The sequence below is a fragment of the Cephus cinctus genome, unplaced genomic scaffold (assembly GCF_000341935.2).
Source record: "Cephus cinctus unplaced genomic scaffold, Ccin1 Ccin1_scaffold0106, whole genome shotgun sequence".
Taxonomy (NCBI): Eukaryota; Metazoa; Arthropoda; class Insecta; order Hymenoptera; family Cephidae; genus Cephus; species Cephus cinctus.
Genome location: NW_014332842.1, coordinates 22,284 through 41,795, shown reverse-complemented (window position 1 = coordinate 41,795; position 19,512 = coordinate 22,284). Strand labels below are relative to the sequence as shown.

The window sequence follows — 19,512 nt, the reverse complement described above, 5'->3', positions numbered from 1 at the left end:
ATAATCACGCAAATATGTATTGTCATTACAATTTTATTATTTTTGCTATCAAATTACAACGAAAGTAATAAAATTTTGAAAACTTGTTCGCAATTACTACCGCTGTAAAATATTTATATGGAGTATAATATATAAAATATTGCGTATAGAGGAATAATACAGTCAAGAAAACTAGGAATAGAAATTGTATTTGTATTTACGTATTTTCACAATCTGATTTTTATTATTTACAACAAGCAAAAATAATAGAATTATAATGACAACATATATTTGCATGATTATTATTATAATATTAAACAAATTCAGAAATAAAATGAAAAAAAAATTCGTGAAATAAAAATTCACGAGCACAGAAGTTCGAGCACGGAACCCTTGGCTTATCAAGTTGACACGCTACCGCTTCGCCGCCGAACCACTTGTAGCTAGGTTACACATTTAGATATATAAGTTCCCATACAAACTTCAGGGCTCTTTTTCTCAAAATTTGCTGCCCATTGGTCTGTAGAACTTGAGCATGGTATGAGGTTTCATCACTACGAAGTCTCATTCGGAACTTCATTTCCCATACCGTTTCCTCCCCTTATGAGTACAAATCCACTGGTCCATCAACATATAGTATGGACTACGCATAGACAGAAAAAATGGTCGGCTGAAAGAAAAAGATAGCGACTGGTGGCGGCCAAGACCTATCTTCTTCTAACCAGCAGCCGTAGTACGAGAGTATAGAAAACATAGGCAATGGGAACATTAGAAAAGGAGAACAATTGGTCGCCGCCTCATTTCGTCTTTGTTTATTTGAGCGGACACTTTTTAAAAGGATCTAAGGTAGGGATCGCGTAGTCCACACTATATGTCAATAGACTGGGCATACCCATGTATTCTATGCCTCGCGATCTTTATATGTGGAATATATGTATATCTACTGATAGCATTTCAATGGGTAAAATCCTTTTGCAGGTGGCTCTTTAATGCGGTTTTGAGGGTTCATGAAAATTCCGGGTTCCTCCTTCTACTTCACTTATATCATATGCGCCTGTGTAATATAATAAAATGTATATAGTATAATATAATCATGCATTTGCTACCTTCCAAGTTAATTAATAGATTCAATAAGCATTGTTCATGAATAAAAAAAAGTAATAATAATCGGGTCTCGAACCCGAGACTCTCGCACGTTGACTCGTTACCATGTCCGCCTATCGTCCTTTCTGCTTATTTCTGTTCCGCCTTTCTGCTTTTTCGTTTTAATTTTTATTTTTGAGCTTTCCTATTCGCACTCGCCTACTTTCTTTACCGTCCTGGGCAAATCTACGTCTACACCACGAGCACGAGGCAGACCGCCAACTCGTTTTTGCACTCTGTTTCCGCCTATCGTCCTTTCTGCTTATTTCTGTTTCGCCTTTCTGCTTTTTGGTTTTTTATTTTTATTTTTGAGCTTTCCTATTCGCACTCGCCTACCTTCTTTACCGGCCTGGGCAAATCTACGTCAACACCACGAGCACGAAGCTGACCGCCAACGAGAGTTCCTGAGCTACCGGACGAGCGATCGACAGAGGCTGGACCAAACTGCTGTTCGTTCCGGAGGACTTCCGTGGAGTCAACGAGACCCGGGATGGGATCCCTCTACTACTACTGCCGGCCTCCCATACGGACCGCAAAAAAGGGCCTTCGCCACTCGTGCCGCCGATAGGAGGAAAGGATAATCCTCTATCGTGCCGCCCAGTCGCCGAACGTTCCCTAGCGCTCCTGTTATCAGTGGCCCCCGGAGAAGAAACCAGGGCCTACTCTTCGCTGGATCCTGCTGCTCGCACCGAGGACTCACGATCGGCCGCACCAAGGATTCCCGCGCTCAGCTCGGCCCTCTCCGCCTATCTTCGGACTCGAGCCGCCTAATGCTATCGCTCTATCGTGCGAATTAGGAATTAATAATTTATGGAGGGGGGCCCCTAGGGCTCTTCCTCTAGCGACGAATTCCGGCTCGTTCACTTACGTTTGGTGCATCTTAGCCTGTGGTTGATTTTGAAAAGTAATTCCGAGTGAACAAAGACGAGCCGGATTCGACCCATTGAGATTACCGAGTTCGAAAACTTATGTTATATTGAAGGACGGAAGGAAGTCTGAGGACCGATTTCCTCGATTCCGTATCTGATATATTTGGTGACCACCATTGGTTACCTTTATTTTGGAGATTTTGTGAATTTAATTGAAGCAATTCCGTCTAGGCACTTTGTCTCGACGGCAAATTTTCTCGCTTACCGGGACTGAATGTCGTTCCAGTCCCTCTAAGTAAAAGGACGATAGTGCCGGATACCGTTATCTTATTTCGATTTCCTTTTATTATCGTAGAGTCCCTATTATATCGAATATATTGTAATTAATTGCGTTCTGCGGTAACTTAGTGCTTTGGAATTGTCGAATATTTTATAGGTTACCGATTATCTTCTCGACCACGTGTAAACACCTAGGGTCCCGGCGTCTCCGGCTTAGCCGTTTCCCGTTGAGCCTGTCTAGTTGTTCTAAGTGAATATCTTTTTGGGCTTGAGAGGTTGATGCGGTTGTGAGGGTTCATAAAAATTCCGGGTTCCTCCTTCTACTTCACTTATATTTTTTATTAATTCTGTGGAACGTATCAACGGCATAAAAATAGACGCGACTGTATAATATAATAAAATGAAAACGTTATAGGAAATATTGAAAATATAATTAAAATGATGGGCGAATGCTAGATCATATAATAGGAAAACATGTAGTGACTTATGTACTTGGCCTCAATAATATGATATCAATACTTTTTGTTATAGGAATTCACAGCAATCCTGTACTTGGCGTAGTTTTTTACACGTAAGTGTTTTTTGGGGGATATTTAGTTACCGTGACGTACAGATTGGGAAAACTGTATTTCAGTTGTTATACACGTTTGGAGTTTGCTTAGAGTACTCTGATACATACGCTTAACCAATCAAAAACGTGGGTATGGTTCGAAGCTTCTCCGTCCAGGTGACGCGTCGACAATAGAAAACACACGCTTTACAGTGCCACCCGGTATAATCCATGCGTCTCACAGAGCTCACCAATATCACGCGTAGTGTATCTATATATACTTGACCAATCAAAAACGTGGGTATGGTTCGACGGTCCTTCGCTCAGGTGACGCGTTTACTCCAAAATAAAATTGGTTTCAAGAATATCGGCCCATTGGCAATCTCCCTATTCATCTCTGTACTAATCATATTTTTATTAGAAACCATTTTTTTAAGGCTGTGGACGAAAATATATGCATTCATGAACATGAAACATACATGTGTCATATGGCTACCACGGCCAGAGACGGCACTGGATTTTCTTTGTAGTCATTCTATTACTGCCAACATTACTATCAGAAAATGTTTTCGTAATATTAATACCGCAATTTCATTATATCAAACAATTATGCAGCAGTTTGGTGTGTAATTATATCTTATTCTTCTTACTATACAAAAGCAAAAGTATAAATTAAAGCATATAACTTTTAGAAGAAATTACTGGTGCAGGCCTCATGAAAGCACATGTTGCAGGCTAGGGATTTCATAGTTTTCGATCTGTCCAAAAACCACACTGAACTCGTGGACCTACTACATATGAATATTTCAGTGGCTGCAACGTGTAGTTTGTCGTTCGCGAAGCGTGTGTCTCTAGTTTATTTAATAAAGTTAATGATTCTTAGGTTTAGCTACATAATCATAAATATAAATGATTTAAACCTGTGTTATGGTGTTGTATAAAACAATTGTGTTTACTTAATCACATATGACATAGTTTGCATTGATTAGTACAGCTAGCGGTTAACTAGTTTTGCTATAATAATTACATGATATGATGGTGTACTTATTGAGAGCAAATTCTGTCTTCCTTCTTGGATTCAGTCTTGGCTTTCTAACTGCTCTCTTTACAGTATTTATAGAGAGTAAATATAGCAGTATAATATATAAAGTGCATCAATCTTGGAAGGAGAAACCAGGAGTAGAATCAAAAATCTTGCATGGATTGAGCATTGATAATTGGAATCAAAATATCTGGTGCGATATATTTTTACATACTGTTACTAACCTTTGTGAATAATACGTAGTGGGAAACACTGTATTTATATTGAAAATTAAGGTAGTATGGTTGAATTATGCTATAACAATAACACTACATTTTTTAATGCCTATTCGGAAGAGCTCAATAAGCTGTGTCTATTGGTTCAAAATACAATTTGTTTACCATCTAGTTAATGAGGAATTAATTATTAAAGTTGGGGAAAATTAAAGTGATGGGAGAAAAATGGTTGTATTTAGTCAGTGTCTTTAATGTTTGCAAAAGTGAACACGTGAACCTATGCATTAGTATATATTTTCAGAGAATTTGATATTGAAGGTGTTATCTGTAAAAAAAATGAATATCATTTACCATAACTTATTGAAAAGTTACTGTTGATCAGAAGGCATGTAGCAGCTGTCTTTCTGTTTCACATGCTTTTTTCCCCATCCATAAACCGTAAGGGAAACAAGGGGGGGAGTGCAGATTTGGGTGTTGAGTAAGCATTATGATTTAGTTATCGAAATAATTATTATTTGCTAGTATTAAATTCACATTTTTAATATATTTTCCTATTTGTTTTATGGAGTTTAACAAATTATATATGGCTATTGATTTGACTTCAGCTAAACTCTATCATACTACCTTAAATATTAAATGCATTTTTAGTTTACATGGTCTTTGAAAAAATTGGTATTAATGACATTAAATAATCTAACTGCAGTAAAGTAGTATATTTAATGTGTATTAGATTTATAAAGTACATAGTTATTTTGTTAAGTATATTTATTTTAGAGAAATATTAATTATATTAGAATTATAAAATCCACCTGTTTTATTCCACCTGTATTATTGTTTAAATATTTTTTTACAAAAGTAGTCATTTTACAAGAGAAACAATACGGTGTAGAACTAATGCTATAAGGGGGTCGTCTAGTGTCTCAGGTCAAAAAAATCAAATTTTTTTTTTTTTTTTATAAATCACATCTTAAACATGATTAGAAGACGTGGGTAAAAGAATTTTTCGAAAACATAAACCGTTCAAAAGTTACAACCGTAAAACGGAGCAGGTACGCGGAGCGCACGGGAGCCCGCTCAGCAGGCTAGGCCAGCGCTGGATTTCGCATCGAATATTCTCGAGCCCGGTTGCTACCTGGCCCTTCTTTGTTCAGATTCAAGAGTAGGAGACGCAGAATTGTTTACAAATCCGTTGCAACATCTGTGTATAGCGTCGGTACATCAGTTTCGTCGTGGCATCAACGCAGCGCACAGCATATTCTTCCTCGCTCTACTTTAAAAAATTATTGGAAATGGATCAAAAGGGAACTCATTCTCAGCCAGTTCATAGAGGTCGGACTGGGAAACAAAAATTTCATGGAAATAAATATACACTTGAAAATGATACGTCATTTACATCTACGTCAGCGAAGAAACTTGGAGCAAAGAAAAATTTTGAAGTGACCATTACTGCAACCTTAGTTTACTGCATTTTGGAGTTTACTAGTATTTTCTCAGCTATTTCTTCGTCTGTCATTTGTAAGAATTGCAAAAGCGAAGTAACTTTTAAACAGTGTGGTGTACGAGGCTTGGGTTTCATGATTTCTTTGGAGTGCGAATGTGACGACACAAAACAAATCAACTCATGCCCTAAGATCGATAATGCATACGAAATAAATCGTCGCATGGTTTTCGTGATTCGTTTATTAGGACTCGGCTTAGATGGAATAAAAATATTTTGTGGACTGATGGATATGGGACAAGGTATCGCTCGAAATACTTATTATGTAGTATTAGAAAATATATACAGGGTGTCCCACGCAACTGGAACAGGCTGTTCCTCCTAAACGGTTGGGAATAGAAGATGATGTTATGAGTGAAAGTTAAATGGCATCAGACGGTGCATAATATGCAACTAATTTTATGCACTTTTGTGTATCGGTGCATTAGAAAAATGCAACTGCACTTTTTTTTTTAATGGAAACCTATATTTTTGACTACACCAGTCGATGCACTTTCTTATGATCTACATAAAAGTACTAACATACTTATGCTCTAAACTTATGCGTTAGGGAGTTATCGATGCTAAAAGTTCTCTGAATTGTTTTGGTCTCTCGGCATGTGTTCCGGAGTACCTACGTTATGTTCCATTACATTCGGCAAGAAATATCCAAAATGACGGAAAACGACATCAGGAATGTGTTACGCAACGTCAAAAAGCGGATAGAAAAATGCTTGAATTGCAATGGAGTACCGTTCGAACACTTGTTATAACGTAAGCACTTAGGAAGACATGCCGAGAGACCAAAACAATTCAGAGAACTTTTAGCATCGATAACTCCCTAACGCATAAGTTTAGAGCATAAGTATGTTAGTACTTTTATGTAGATCATAAGAAAGTGCATCGACTGGTGTAGTCAAAAATATAGGTTTCCATTAAAAAAAAAAGTGCAGTTGCATTTTTCTAATGCACCGATACACAAAAGTGCATAAAATTAGTTGCATATTATGCACTGTCTGATGCCATTTAACTTTCACTCATAACATCATCTTCTATTCCCAACCGTTTAGGAGGAACAGCCTGTTCCAGTTGCGTGGGACACCCTGTATATAGCTGCTTCGGCCGTTTATGAAAATGTGTTGTCCTTGGCGATTACTCAGGAGAAAGAGCTTAATAAAGAAGCCGGAAAACCAGAAGATAAATTTACAGTCTCCGGCGATGGAACGTGGAAAAAGCGAGGTTTTTCATCTTTATTCGGCGTCTCAACACTTATTGCTAAATATACCGGTAAAGTAGTGGATGCGTGTGTGTTGAGTAGTTTTTGCCAGGGATGTTCTTCGTGGAAAAATAAAAAGAAGGATGATCCACAAGGATATGAAGATTGGTTCGCATCCCATGAAGAAAATTGCACGATAAATCATAGTGGAAGTTCTGGAAAAATGGAGATAGATGGCATCGTGAAAATGTTTTCACGTTTAATACATAAACATAGCGTCAAATATTTGACGTATATAGGTGATGGTGACAGTAAGACATTTAAAGGTATTTTAAATGCACAACCATACGGAAATAATCAAGTGGTTGTTAAAAAAGAATGTGTTGGGCATGTTGAAAAGAGAATGGGGACACGGCTTAGAAATGCAAAGAAAGCTAACAAGGGCATAGGCGGAAAAGGCGAGGGAAAACTCACTGATAAAGTAATTGGCGAATTGACAAAATTTTATGGATTGGCTATTCGAAGACATCCGGATTCCACTGCTGATATGAAGAAAGAAATTTGGGCCACTTTTTATCACAAGATTTCCACAGATGATAAGCCACAGCACCAGAACTGTCCTGCACGTGAAAATAGTTGGTGTGGGTGGCGTAGAGCTGAACATCTGGGAATCAGTGATCGATTTGTACACGATAAGAAGCCTCTTTCAGAACACGTTCAGGAAGTTATTAAGCCCATATATGATGATTTATCAAAAGACGATTTACTGACCAGGTGCTTGGGAGCGGAGACTCAAAATAATAATGAGTCACTAAATTCGCTAATTTGGACTTTCGCTCCGAAGCACCTTCATTCTGAAGCAAAAGTCGTTGAAATCGCCACATTTCTTGCTGTTATAATCTTGAACGAAGGGTTTGAATCTATTCTGAAGACGATGCAAGTCATGTGACTGAACATTGGGCTAAATGCTCAAGCGTTCGTCCATCAGCGTGACAGGTCTCGCATCGACCGCTCAGAGAGACGCTTGAGCGATTTCGCAAAACAAGCCCGGATTTTAAACAAAGAAGAAAAATCGGCTTTAAATGACTTCTTCGAAGAAGAGGAAGGTGTATTGTATGGTCCAGGCATAGCAGATTGATGGTGAGACCATTTTTTGATTATGAATTATATACAATAACTTTCATACGCGTTTTTCTCGAAACACGATTTTTTTCAAACTGCTGCCATAAAATCTCAAAAACTAGTTAACTGATTCTGTTCAAATTTGCACAGCATCTTTAGTACATATATAGCTACACGTTGAACTGAAATAATTAAGATTGCTACGTTAGTTTTTTTTTTTAATAGCTAAACAGATCCTAAAAAAAGTACGAAAAATTGAATTTTTTTCTAAAGCGTAAAAAGAAATTATTTTTTGGAATTCTGACTTCATTTTAGTTCCATGTAGAGCCTGAAGTCTCACAATTAAAATGTTTGGTTTTTTAATTTCAGATAAGCAGAACAGTCGGAATCATGGCAGCAGTGGAGCACCTCTTTTTTTATGTGTTCCTGTTGAGCGGTGTACCTCCTATTACATAAAATATATTAGCTTGAAAAAATTCACAAAGTTCCTTAAAATGTCAATAAAGATTATGTACAGATTATAAATTATTTTATTTTAATGGTTTGTCAGAAAAAAATTTCCCAAAAAGCATTTTAAAAAACATCATTTACACTAGACGACCCCCTGCTAAGTTTATTAATCAAAATATGATTATTATTATTATCAGTTTCATGTTATAACAATAATATGAGAAATGTTATCGGAGATTTTTTACTCATCATAGTCATAAGGCTGTTTGCTTGTAGATTCAATTTCTTGGATCAATGGTAGTTTCACTTCTAACTAAAGTCTATCATAATGAGAATTGTCATAAAACAGAATTTGATTAAGTAAAATATTAACATTAAATTTATTCTTTCATATTTAAAATTTTTATAGTCTTTATCTGCAAAAATACAATATATTTTTGTATAACCATTATATTGATCTCAAGGCATAAATGAAATCTAACAATGCTCCAAGGTGGTTTGATTAATAATAACCACATCATTGCTGCTTCTATTTTCATAATTAATTACAAATCACAATACATATAAAATATAGGATCATAAGAATTTCTAAAGGAAAAATATATTAATATTTATTAAAATATTGATTAATGCCATCCTTCAGAAACAAGTTTTGATTATTGTAAACTTATATATTATTATTGCAAATAAAAATTATAATTGAAATCTTGAACTTTTCTACAAGAATATTTTATAATGTCAACTATATGTGTACAATTCTTTCACTGATTTTTATAATATGCCCTAAATCTGAATATACAATATCTGATATATATCTAAATAATATATATCTGCTGTACATCTTATAATAATGAGCATAGTCCAAAGATTTGAATTTAAATTTTCTTTTTGAAGTTTTTAAAATCACTTAAAAAGAGTACCCTGTCATAGTAGAAAACTAGTATATCAAATTTTCTATGAAGAACATTGATTTACAAGATTTGCTGTAACAAAATAATCTATGCAGAAAAAATTCATAATACAGATATACAAAGTTTGATTTTGTTTCTTCAAATATTTATAAACACATACAAATTTCTGTTCCAAGGTTTTATCATAATCCGCATTATTATTCAGTTTATTATCTGAAATATATTTCCTACATATTAGTTTTTATCATTCATTTTTCAATATTTTAAGAAATGTTTACAGCATTATCAATCATACTTGACAACCTTTACTTAAAGGAGTATAGTTTCGTTTAATAAATTGTAAAATTGATCAATGAACATGTTTTCAGGTTTACCTATGATATATGGCTACAATCTAAAAATCGTCAAAGGTTTCCGGAAAATTTAGATAAATTTCTTTATGGACCAGCAAACAAAAACAGATTATTGGAAGCTGATTGGTTACGGTTAACGGTTCATGTAACCTGTGTAGTGTTTGTAGAAAAAGTTCAATTGGCCCTAGCTACTAAAGCTACATGGTCCCAACGTTGTAATAGGGTCTACTTCGTTGCTCATCGGTTGACCGATCCCGACATTCCTATCATTAAATTTCCAACTAAAATAACATCATCGTGGCAACTTTTTTGCGAAACTATTTATTTCGTAAACTTCACAGAAACGATTGAATGGGCAATTTTTGTTAAGGATGATACCATTGTCCTCCCAGAGAATTTGAGATTTCTGGTAGCCCCACTTGATTATAAGAAAGGATATTATCTTGGTCATGCAATTTTTTTGTGGGGTCAAGCTTATAATGTTGCTCAAGCTGGTTACGTTCTTAGTTATGGAGCTTTGACAAAAATTCTTGAAATGTTTAATAATCCGCAAAAATGCGCCTCTGCAGGAAAATATTGGAAGAAGGAAGATTATTATCTAGGTATATACTTTTTGAACATTTATTTAAAATAATTCGATAAGAATATGTATAAAAATAAAATATTAATTTAAACAGAAATGAAGACTGCCCTATATTCATATATACATTTTTGCAACAAATACTCAAAGAATACTCCATAATGTGTCGCCAGAGAGCACCTTAAAAATATTTTTTGGACGATTAAATATAAAATTACATATAAATTTAACCCTCATAATCCGCAAAGGGTCCAGCGCACCCGTACCCGAAATTCAAACGCGTATATGTTTCGGCCCTGCCTGATGAGTGGGGCCAAACCCCACGGTTCTATTAGTTCAAAGATTCCCCATGACAACCCTAGCAATGGAATTGTTCTGCCGGCTATCATTTTGCTTTGCAAAGCCGTTGAAATGAGGACTAGGGGCAATACTAGACAATATCTGATATATATCTAAATAATATATATCTGCTGTACATCTTATAATAATGAGCATAGTCCAAAGATTTGAATTTAAATTTTCTTTTTGAAGTTTTTAAAATCACTTAAAAAGAGTACCCTGTCATAGTAGAAAACTAGTATATCAAATTTTCTATGAAGAACATTGATTTACAAGATTTGCTGTAACAAAATAATCTATGCAGAAAAAATTCATAATACAGATATACAAAGTTTGATTTTGTTTCTTCAAATATTTATAAACACATACAAATTTCTGTTCCAAGGTTTTATCATAATCCGCATTATTATTCAGTTTATTATCTGAAATATATTTCCTACATATTAGTTTTTATCATTCATTTTTCAATATTTTAAGAAATGTTTACAGCATTATCAATCATACTTGACAACCTTTACTTAAAGGAGTATAGTTTCGTTTAATAAATTGTAAAATTGATCAATGAACATGTTTTCAGGTTTACCTATGATATATGGCTACAATCTAAAAATCGTCAAAGGTTTCCGGAAAATTTAGATAAATTTCTTTATGGACCAGCAAACAAAAACAGATTATTGGAAGCTGATTGGTTACGGTTAACGGTTCATGTAACCTGTGTAGTGTTTGTAGAAAAAGTTCAATTGGCCCTAGCTACTAAAGCTACATGGTCCCAACGTTGTAATAGGGTCTACTTCGTTGCTCATCGGTTGACCGATCCCGACATTCCTATCATTAAATTTCCAACTAAAATAACATCATCGTGGCAACTTTTTTGCGAAACTATTTATTTCGTAAACTTCACAGAAACGATTGAATGGGCAATTTTTGTTAAGGATGATACCATTGTCCTCCCAGAGAATTTGAGATTTCTGGTAGCCCCACTTGATTATAAGAAAGGATATTATCTTGGTCATGCAATTTTTTTGTGGGGTCAAGCTTATAATGTTGCTCAAGCTGGTTACGTTCTTAGTTATGGAGCTTTGACAAAAATTCTTGAAATGTTTAATAATCCGCAAAAATGCGCCTCTGCAGGAAAATATTGGAAGAAGGAAGATTATTATCTAGGTATATACTTTTTGAACATTTATTTAAAATAATTCGATAAGAATATGTATAAAAATAAAATATTAATTTAAACAGAAATGAAGACTGCCCTATATTCATATATACATTTTTGCAACAAATACTCAAAGAATACTCCATAATGTGTCGCCAGAGAGCACCTTAAAAATATTTTTTGGACGATTAAATATAAAATTACATATAAATTTAACCCTCATAATCCGCAAAGGGTCCAGCGCACCCGTACCCGAAATTCAAACGCGTATATGTTTCGGCCCTGCCTGATGAGTGGGGCCAAACCCCACGGTTCTATTAGTTCAAAGATTCCCCATGACAACCCTAGCAATGGAATTGTTCTGCCGGCTATCATTTTGCTTTGCAAAGCCGTTGAAATGAGGACTAGGGGCAATACTAGTGTGGACTCGGCGTTGAAAACTTAAAATGATTTCTTTGTGTCTTTTCCGACCGCATCTTGCGACGTGTCAGCAACTGTTTACGAGACCAATAAACCACAAATTCCGTCAAACGAAAGAACACGACTAATAAAACGAATTTGTTGTTCAGTGTGCCCCCATGCGGCCGACCGCAAAACAAAACAGCAATGCTCGGACTGCCGGCGACCTATGTGTGATGAGCACCATGTGCGGTAGTCCCGATGAATAATACTTTTGTAATTTCATTATGTAAAATCATATATTTTTTCAATAAAAGTTAATGTTTTCCAATAAACAATAGTAAACAGTCATTTGACTTCGAAATTTGTCCCAAATATGTCGTTCCATACTATTCTCTAAAACTGCACTATAGTCGCTATTTAACGTTTAAAATAATTATACTTTTTGAAACACATAGTAGGTCGAGTCTGGCACCAAGTACAGTCAACCCGCCGTACAGGGTACGGCTCGTCCAAACTCGTTACTCGAAACATCTCTTGTACCTGTGTTTCGACTCAAATATCTTATGAACGCCTATGCGTGAGAAAAAGTTATTGATAAATTCACTATAGGAATCGAGGGTTCTGAATCGATTGCCACCAAGTTCAATACGATTAGTGTACAAGATCAGGGCGTATTCACACGGCGAGCGAGATGATTTTATTTCAGATCCGTCGTCGTCGTCGTCATCGTTGTCGTCGTCTTCGCACGTCTATCTACTTTTTTACACGACAGATAGCGCTGAATGCTTTGCCTTCTTTACCTATTTGTACTTTGGATGGTGTTGGTAATTTACGAGTCAAATACACTCAAATATACAATCAAATACACTTTGTACGTGAAGCTACCGTTCACACTGAATTTCCAGTTAGTATAAAGCTGCTTTCACAATAGTGTAGAACTATTAAGTCTTTAATAGCATTCATGCGGAGCGCGTGTGTATGGGTGTACGTGTGTGTATGGTTCGAAGTAATTCCTTGTATTTTAGCTACTGTTCACACCGAATTTCCAGTTAGTATGAAGCTGCTTTCACAATACTGTAGAATTATTAAGTCTTTAATAGCATTCATGCGGAGCGCGTATGTATGGGTGTACGTATGTGTATGCTTCGAAGTAGTTCCTCGTATTTTGGATAACAGTTTTTAGAGATATAGGATGTCCAGGTGTTCGCGTCCGTAATTTCCTGTATGTAGGTGTCGGATGTGGAAGTCTAGGGTGTCCAGGTGTTCCACTCCGTAGTTTTCTGTGTCTAGGTGTCAGACATGGAAGTCTAGGGTCTCCAAGTGTTCTGCTCCATAGTTTCTTATATCTAGATGTCGGGCGTGGATGTCCAGGGTGTCGAGGTGTTCCTCTCCGTAGTTTCTTGTATCTAGGTGTGGGACGTGGAAGTTCAGGGTGTCTAGGTGTATCTCTCCATAATTTCTTGTATCTAGGTTTCGGATGTGGAAGTCCAGGGTGTCCAGAAAAGTGTGCAACGAGTGACGCTTCGCTTAAATTATAGTATCCTCTCTGTTGTTCGCACGGCCTGAGGTATGTAAATAATCCAGCACACTCTCCTCTCTTACGTTTACCTCACGGCTTCAACAAGCTGGACACCATTAACGACGCTTTCATGCATTTAAGATTACATTTTCTTTAAAAATTTGTATATATCTTTATGCATTTCTAAAAAAATGGACTTACAAATTAAATTTGTATGCCATTAAACGTTTTCGATAATGCAATATATTTTTCAGATTAGCAGCATCACAATGCATTTACATTTTATATCTGTAAAAATATAGAATTCAGTACTTAGAGCTTCTATATCCCGTTGAGCAACAAAAACTTGTGATATCCCCCGAAAAATACTTACGTGTACAAAACTACGCCAAGTTCAGGAGTGCTGTGTATTCCTCTATCGAAAAATATTGAAATCATATTATTGAGGCCAAGTACATAAATCACTATATATTTGCCTATTACATGATCTAGCACTAGCCCATCATTTTAATTGTATTTTAAACATTTCCTATAACGTTTTCGCTACTCTTCTACATTACTACTGTTTCCCGCATTTAATTATGATTTAATGGTCATTTAATAATTATTAAAACTTTAGGTCATTCCTTATCGAGTACTACTTGGCTGGTCCGTGCCAGGAATTTCAAAGTACTTACTTTAAACGTACTAATAGTACTCTAATACTATATGTTTATTATTAAGCTTTTATCCTGATTATTTTTGACGAGTTTTGTTAATATGCTCTACATAGAAAGTTGACACTGGTTTTGAGTTTGATAACTATCATAATGAACGCTTTATATCAAGAAATGCACGCACCTGCCAAGCAGTACTCGATAAGGAATCACCTAAAGTTTTAATAATTATTAAATGAGCATTAAATCATAATTAAATACGGGAAGCAGTAGTAATGTAAAAGAGTACGAAAACGTTAGAAGAAATTTTGAAAATATAATTAAAATTATGGGCCAGAGCTAGATCATGTTATAGACAAATATGTAGTGATTTATGTACTTTGCCTCAACAATACGATTTCAATACTTATTGATAGAAGAATTCACAGCACTCCTGTACTTGGTGTAGTTTTTTACACGTAAGTATTTTTTGGGGGATCGTATCTATAATATCGTACATTTCTGCCATGCGCCAAAAGTCTACGCTATGTAAAAGGAGTAATGAGTGTAATAATATGAACATAGATGTCTCATTACACATCGATATACAGGGTGTCCCAGAACTATTTTTGGACCGGAAAGTGGGCGATGGCTGGAGGAGCCCGGAGTACCCTTCCACAAACCGTTTGCCAAAATTCGCAATAGTTTTTAAATGAGAAGCATTTAAGTGGGACCAATCAGAACGAAGGATTTCCGCGGGTCATAGCAACGTGGCGGGGGGAGGTACACTCATGGATGCCAAAGATAGCTGCTTTGGAATAGCTTCCCACAAATTCCGCGCTTAGCAATTGTTTCACAGGCCGAGTTGCACGTGTATGTACCTGCTGCGTCAGTCTAAGCTAAGACATGCCCATGCCCATATCGGTAGTTTGTCAACGAATCCTAATGACGCTCGCTTGGCCTGTGAAACAATTGCTAAGCGCGGAATTTGTGGGAAGCTATTCCAAAGCAGGTATCTTTGGCATACGGGAGTGTACCTACCACCACGCTGCTATGACCCGCGGACACCCTTTGTTCTGATTGGTCCCACTTAAATGCTTTTCATTCAAAAACTATTGCGAATTTTGGCAAACGGTTTGCGGGAGGGTACTCAAGACACCTCCAACCATCGCCCATTTTCCGGTCCAAAACTAGTTCTGGGAGACCCTATATACATATTGTAACGTTCCACCCTTATACCCCCCTATCCTCTATCCTTTGTCCTTCCCAATCATCCATTCTCCATGATTGATACGTCAAGAGCCCCACATAAGAGTGCATAGCGCACTGTGGATGTGTATAACAGTATCTAAGAGAACTCCTCAAATCCTAGAATTCCTCAATAATCCTATCGACCTCTCACAGCGACGCCGATAAAGGAAAGGGAAGACAGGACTTTTAAATATCTAATATTGCGTAATTCCCTTGAATCTAGTCACAGCGACAGTCATGAGGATATAATATTAGAAATCATTACTTTTAATATTCCTATAATCCGTAATACAGTCGACAGACTGAAACCAAAATAAAAAAATGCCCAGACGCTATAAGCCGGCACGCGCCGAAGACAATGGAAACACCAGTAAGCCGGGACTTGAAGAAACTCGCTAATTGAATCAGTCAAATCAAATAGTCAAATAAAATCGTAAATCAAAATATTGAATCTAAAAAGCGACATTAACACCTCGGGTGGATAAAAATCGTTATCCCCACTCGTTTTAACGTATATCTATCGAGGATATAAGCAGCGGCTTCCTCGATAGGAAATCATTCGATTTATTCGTGTCTCCCTTGACTAATCAACTAGATACTTGTGCACCACTAGACGACAAGAAGCAGTAGAAGTTATAGAAAGTTCAATTATTAAGAAACCTGCACTCCTCAAAAAGAATTCCTGCAGCAACGTCGTAGTGCCGGCGCTCTCAGCAACTCTCCAGAATCCACATCACCAAAAACCCTTCCGAAGTGAAGATACAGCAAACGGAGGTCATTGTGACCATCTGTGGGTTCTGATCTTTACAACATCTATTTCCTGCTGGACCACAGTTTTCGGACGCATTGTGCACTCTGCTGTATTGTGGCCGCAGCTCCTTCTTTCCAAATCCCTAAAGTGAATGGTTCGGCGAACGGAGATCATTGTGATCATCTGTGGGTCCTGAATCCTCACTCTCCAGACCTCAGCTACGCCACGGTCTTCGGACGCATTGTGCACTCTGCTGTATTGTGGTTCCAGCTATCTCTTTCCAATCCAAAAAGCTAGCAGAGAGAATAAGTAAACAAAAACTTCTTGTCGCCTGTGATACTACTAGCAAGCTAGAGACAATTATAAAGTTTGTGCATGTGTGAGAGAGAGCAAAATAGAATATTAAGGATACCTAGTCTATAACTTATAGGACAATATATCATTATTTTTTTTATTTTAAAAACTCCAGTGTCTAAATTGTTTGAGAAGACGCCTGCCCAGTGCACAAATCCTACAAAAAGTCTCGTGATTCCTAACACTCAAAAATCACGAAACGTCTCAATATATACAGGGTGTTCGTTATGAAACGCACTGCAGTAACCTCGTTGTATTCTTTGTCAAATTCTGTACCTAGGTACTAAAACCTAACGGTTAATTTCAATTCTTCGAGCTTCAGTCGTTACAAAATGTCGAGTCAAAAATAAATATAAGTATACAGGATGTTCGTTATGAAACGCACTGTAGTAACACTGTTACATTCCTTTTCAAATTCTAATGAATACGTGTATTTTCATTTTTTATTTCATATATCAAATCTTCGAGATAATGAAGGTTGAAGTTGCAGTAATGCGACCAATCAGAACGTGTTTAAACGGAGCGTAGATGACGTCCAGAGCCAGCCCGCAAGGCCAGCTTACAGTAGGCCAATAACACTAAGAGTATCGTCTCTTGTATCTTACTCAATTACATGCAGATAAACAGGATAAACGGAGCGTAGATGACGTCGCGAGCCAGCCCGCAAGGCCTGCTTACACTAGGCCAATAACACTAAGAGTATCGTCGTTGTGTTCCTGTTTATCTGCATGTAATTGAGTAAGATACAAGAGACGATACTCTTAGTGTTATTGGCCTACTGTAAGCTGGCCTTGCGGGCTGGCTCTGGACGTCATCTACGCTCCGTTTAAACACGTTCTGATTGGTCGCATTACTGCAACTTCAACCTTCATTATCTCGAAGATTTGATATATGAAATAAAAAATGAAAATACACGTATTCATTAGAATTTGAAAAGGAATGTAACAGTGTTACTACAGTGCGTTTCATAACGAACATCCTGTATACTTATATTTATTTTTGACTCGACATTTTGTAACGACTGAAGCTCGAAGAATTGAAATTAACCGTTAGGTTTTAGTACCTAGGTACTCTTGTCGACTATAGCCGGATCTGGTCAGCTGCGAGACTCGTTCCGTTACCTGGAGTGTGTAAAGTGGGCGGAGCATTGGGCGGGATCTGACCGAACTGGACGCGTTTGGCTTCGGAAGCGTGTCGGTCTCTCGTGTAACGGAGTATAGAATGGTAAAAAAAAGATAGTTAGGACATTGAAATAAATTTACGGAAGTTGAAAATGTATTTTAGGGGAAGTAAGACTGATCAGGAACGTTGAATAACAGGGCTTTCAGCTGGTGTGTCAGGATTAATCTAGGTTCAGAAATACCCAGTCTCAGATTGGCGACTGAGAATGTTCAGTTTTATTGACGGTTCTCTGCAAGTGCCATAGAGAACAGTTTACGAACTAGCATCAATTGCGTGTCTTTGTTTTTGTCAATTCACGTCTTTGCGTTTCCCTCTTAGTTCATTTTTCGTTCTTACGTATTTTTGGAAGGATCTAGAATTGGTGAAGATTCTGTTACTTGGACATGGGAAGTCGCAGACGCATGAAATTTTATTGAGAAATTATATCAAAATTATTTTTGCTGCAGTAAAATGATACTAAATTTCATTATCTGTAAAGGGAGAACGAAGAGCGGTGATAGGTTATTGTTTACTTCTTACATAAAATATATTAATGAACTTTCTACTGACCATACAGGAAAATAAATCGTTCGGTAGATGTCATTATTTTAAACAACCTATTTCTGCACAAAACGTCACTCGTTACATACGTGCGTATGGGTTGCTGCGAGCTAAATTGCGTTTCAAAAATTTAATTTTTTAATGTTGCCGTACTCCTCTGTTTGATCGAATCACCTATTTGTAGCCAACTTCTCCTGGTGCGTTTGCCGTGAATAACCCTGTATATGCTGTGTACATACAAGTATAATGAAGCCTCAATTGTGATTAAGTATGATTGATGTTTTGCTGAGTAATTATATTTGTTTCAGAATATTTTATAGAAATATAAATTCAAGCTATTGTTAAGTTAATTCTATACATGTCATGTCAACACGATGAAATCTTTCGCATTTTCACTTATGCATATTTCTTATTATCCTATTGCTATAATTTTTACATTTACAATCGTTATATGAGGAAATGGAGATGGAAGGTCTGCGTAAATGTACCAAACATATTATTTCGATAATAATTTATAATAACGTAACATGTGATTTCAAACATTAAAAACTATATTCTTTTCAGTTATCATTCTGAAAGTTAAATTACTGATGAAGCTTAATTTTAGTTCATTCCCCATTTGTACCATATTCGACATGATAACACTGGAGTTATTATTTTGGAAAAATAATAGGGTAAAAGAGCATAATGGTGCGCAAGCTTTCTTTGATTTTAACGCCATCACGCTGTGTATATATACCATATTTCTGTATTATCGAACAATATCTTGTTGGAAAAAATTTAGTATTGAGTTTATTTTTATACTGTATGCAAATGAAAAATGCGGTAACCCTTGAGCGGCATCAGAGTGTGCACATTTTTGTTGTATCCGGAGGATATGCGGATTACAACATTTTTGTTGTATTCGCATCAACGTAATGCGCACGTCGTTTATTTTGTGACTAGCTTTAACCGTTTTTATGAGACTTAGTACATTCGGCTCAAATAATTCTCATGCATCAAAAACATGACAAGAGGATAAGGCTTCCCCTGTTACGTCCTATGCGTGAGCGACCGTATGCCGGAGCATCAGGGAGCTAGCATAGGTGTTGAGATCAAAGATCACGTAAAAGGTATTGGGTTCTTGCCACTTTAAGGTGCTAAAGCACGCCTATTTGCGTTTATGTCACTTGGTCGATGGTTAAGATGAGGATCACA

General features: G+C 36.6%; 1 protein-coding gene across 1 annotated transcript in view; it reads left to right on the top strand.

The window, feature by feature from the left end:
• Nucleotides 1–3,274: 3,274 nt before the first annotated feature.
• LOC107274784 (glycoprotein-N-acetylgalactosamine 3-beta-galactosyltransferase 1) overlaps nucleotides 3,275–19,512 on the top strand; it is a gene marked incomplete at its 3' end in the record, with an annotated part of 31,367 nt that continues 15,129 nt past the window's right edge. The window contains 3 exon segments of the mRNA XM_025092076.1: nucleotides 3,275–3,442; nucleotides 3,513–4,055; nucleotides 9,622–10,208. Coding sequence (XP_024947844.1) covers nucleotides 3,853–4,055; nucleotides 9,622–10,208 — 790 coding nt within the window.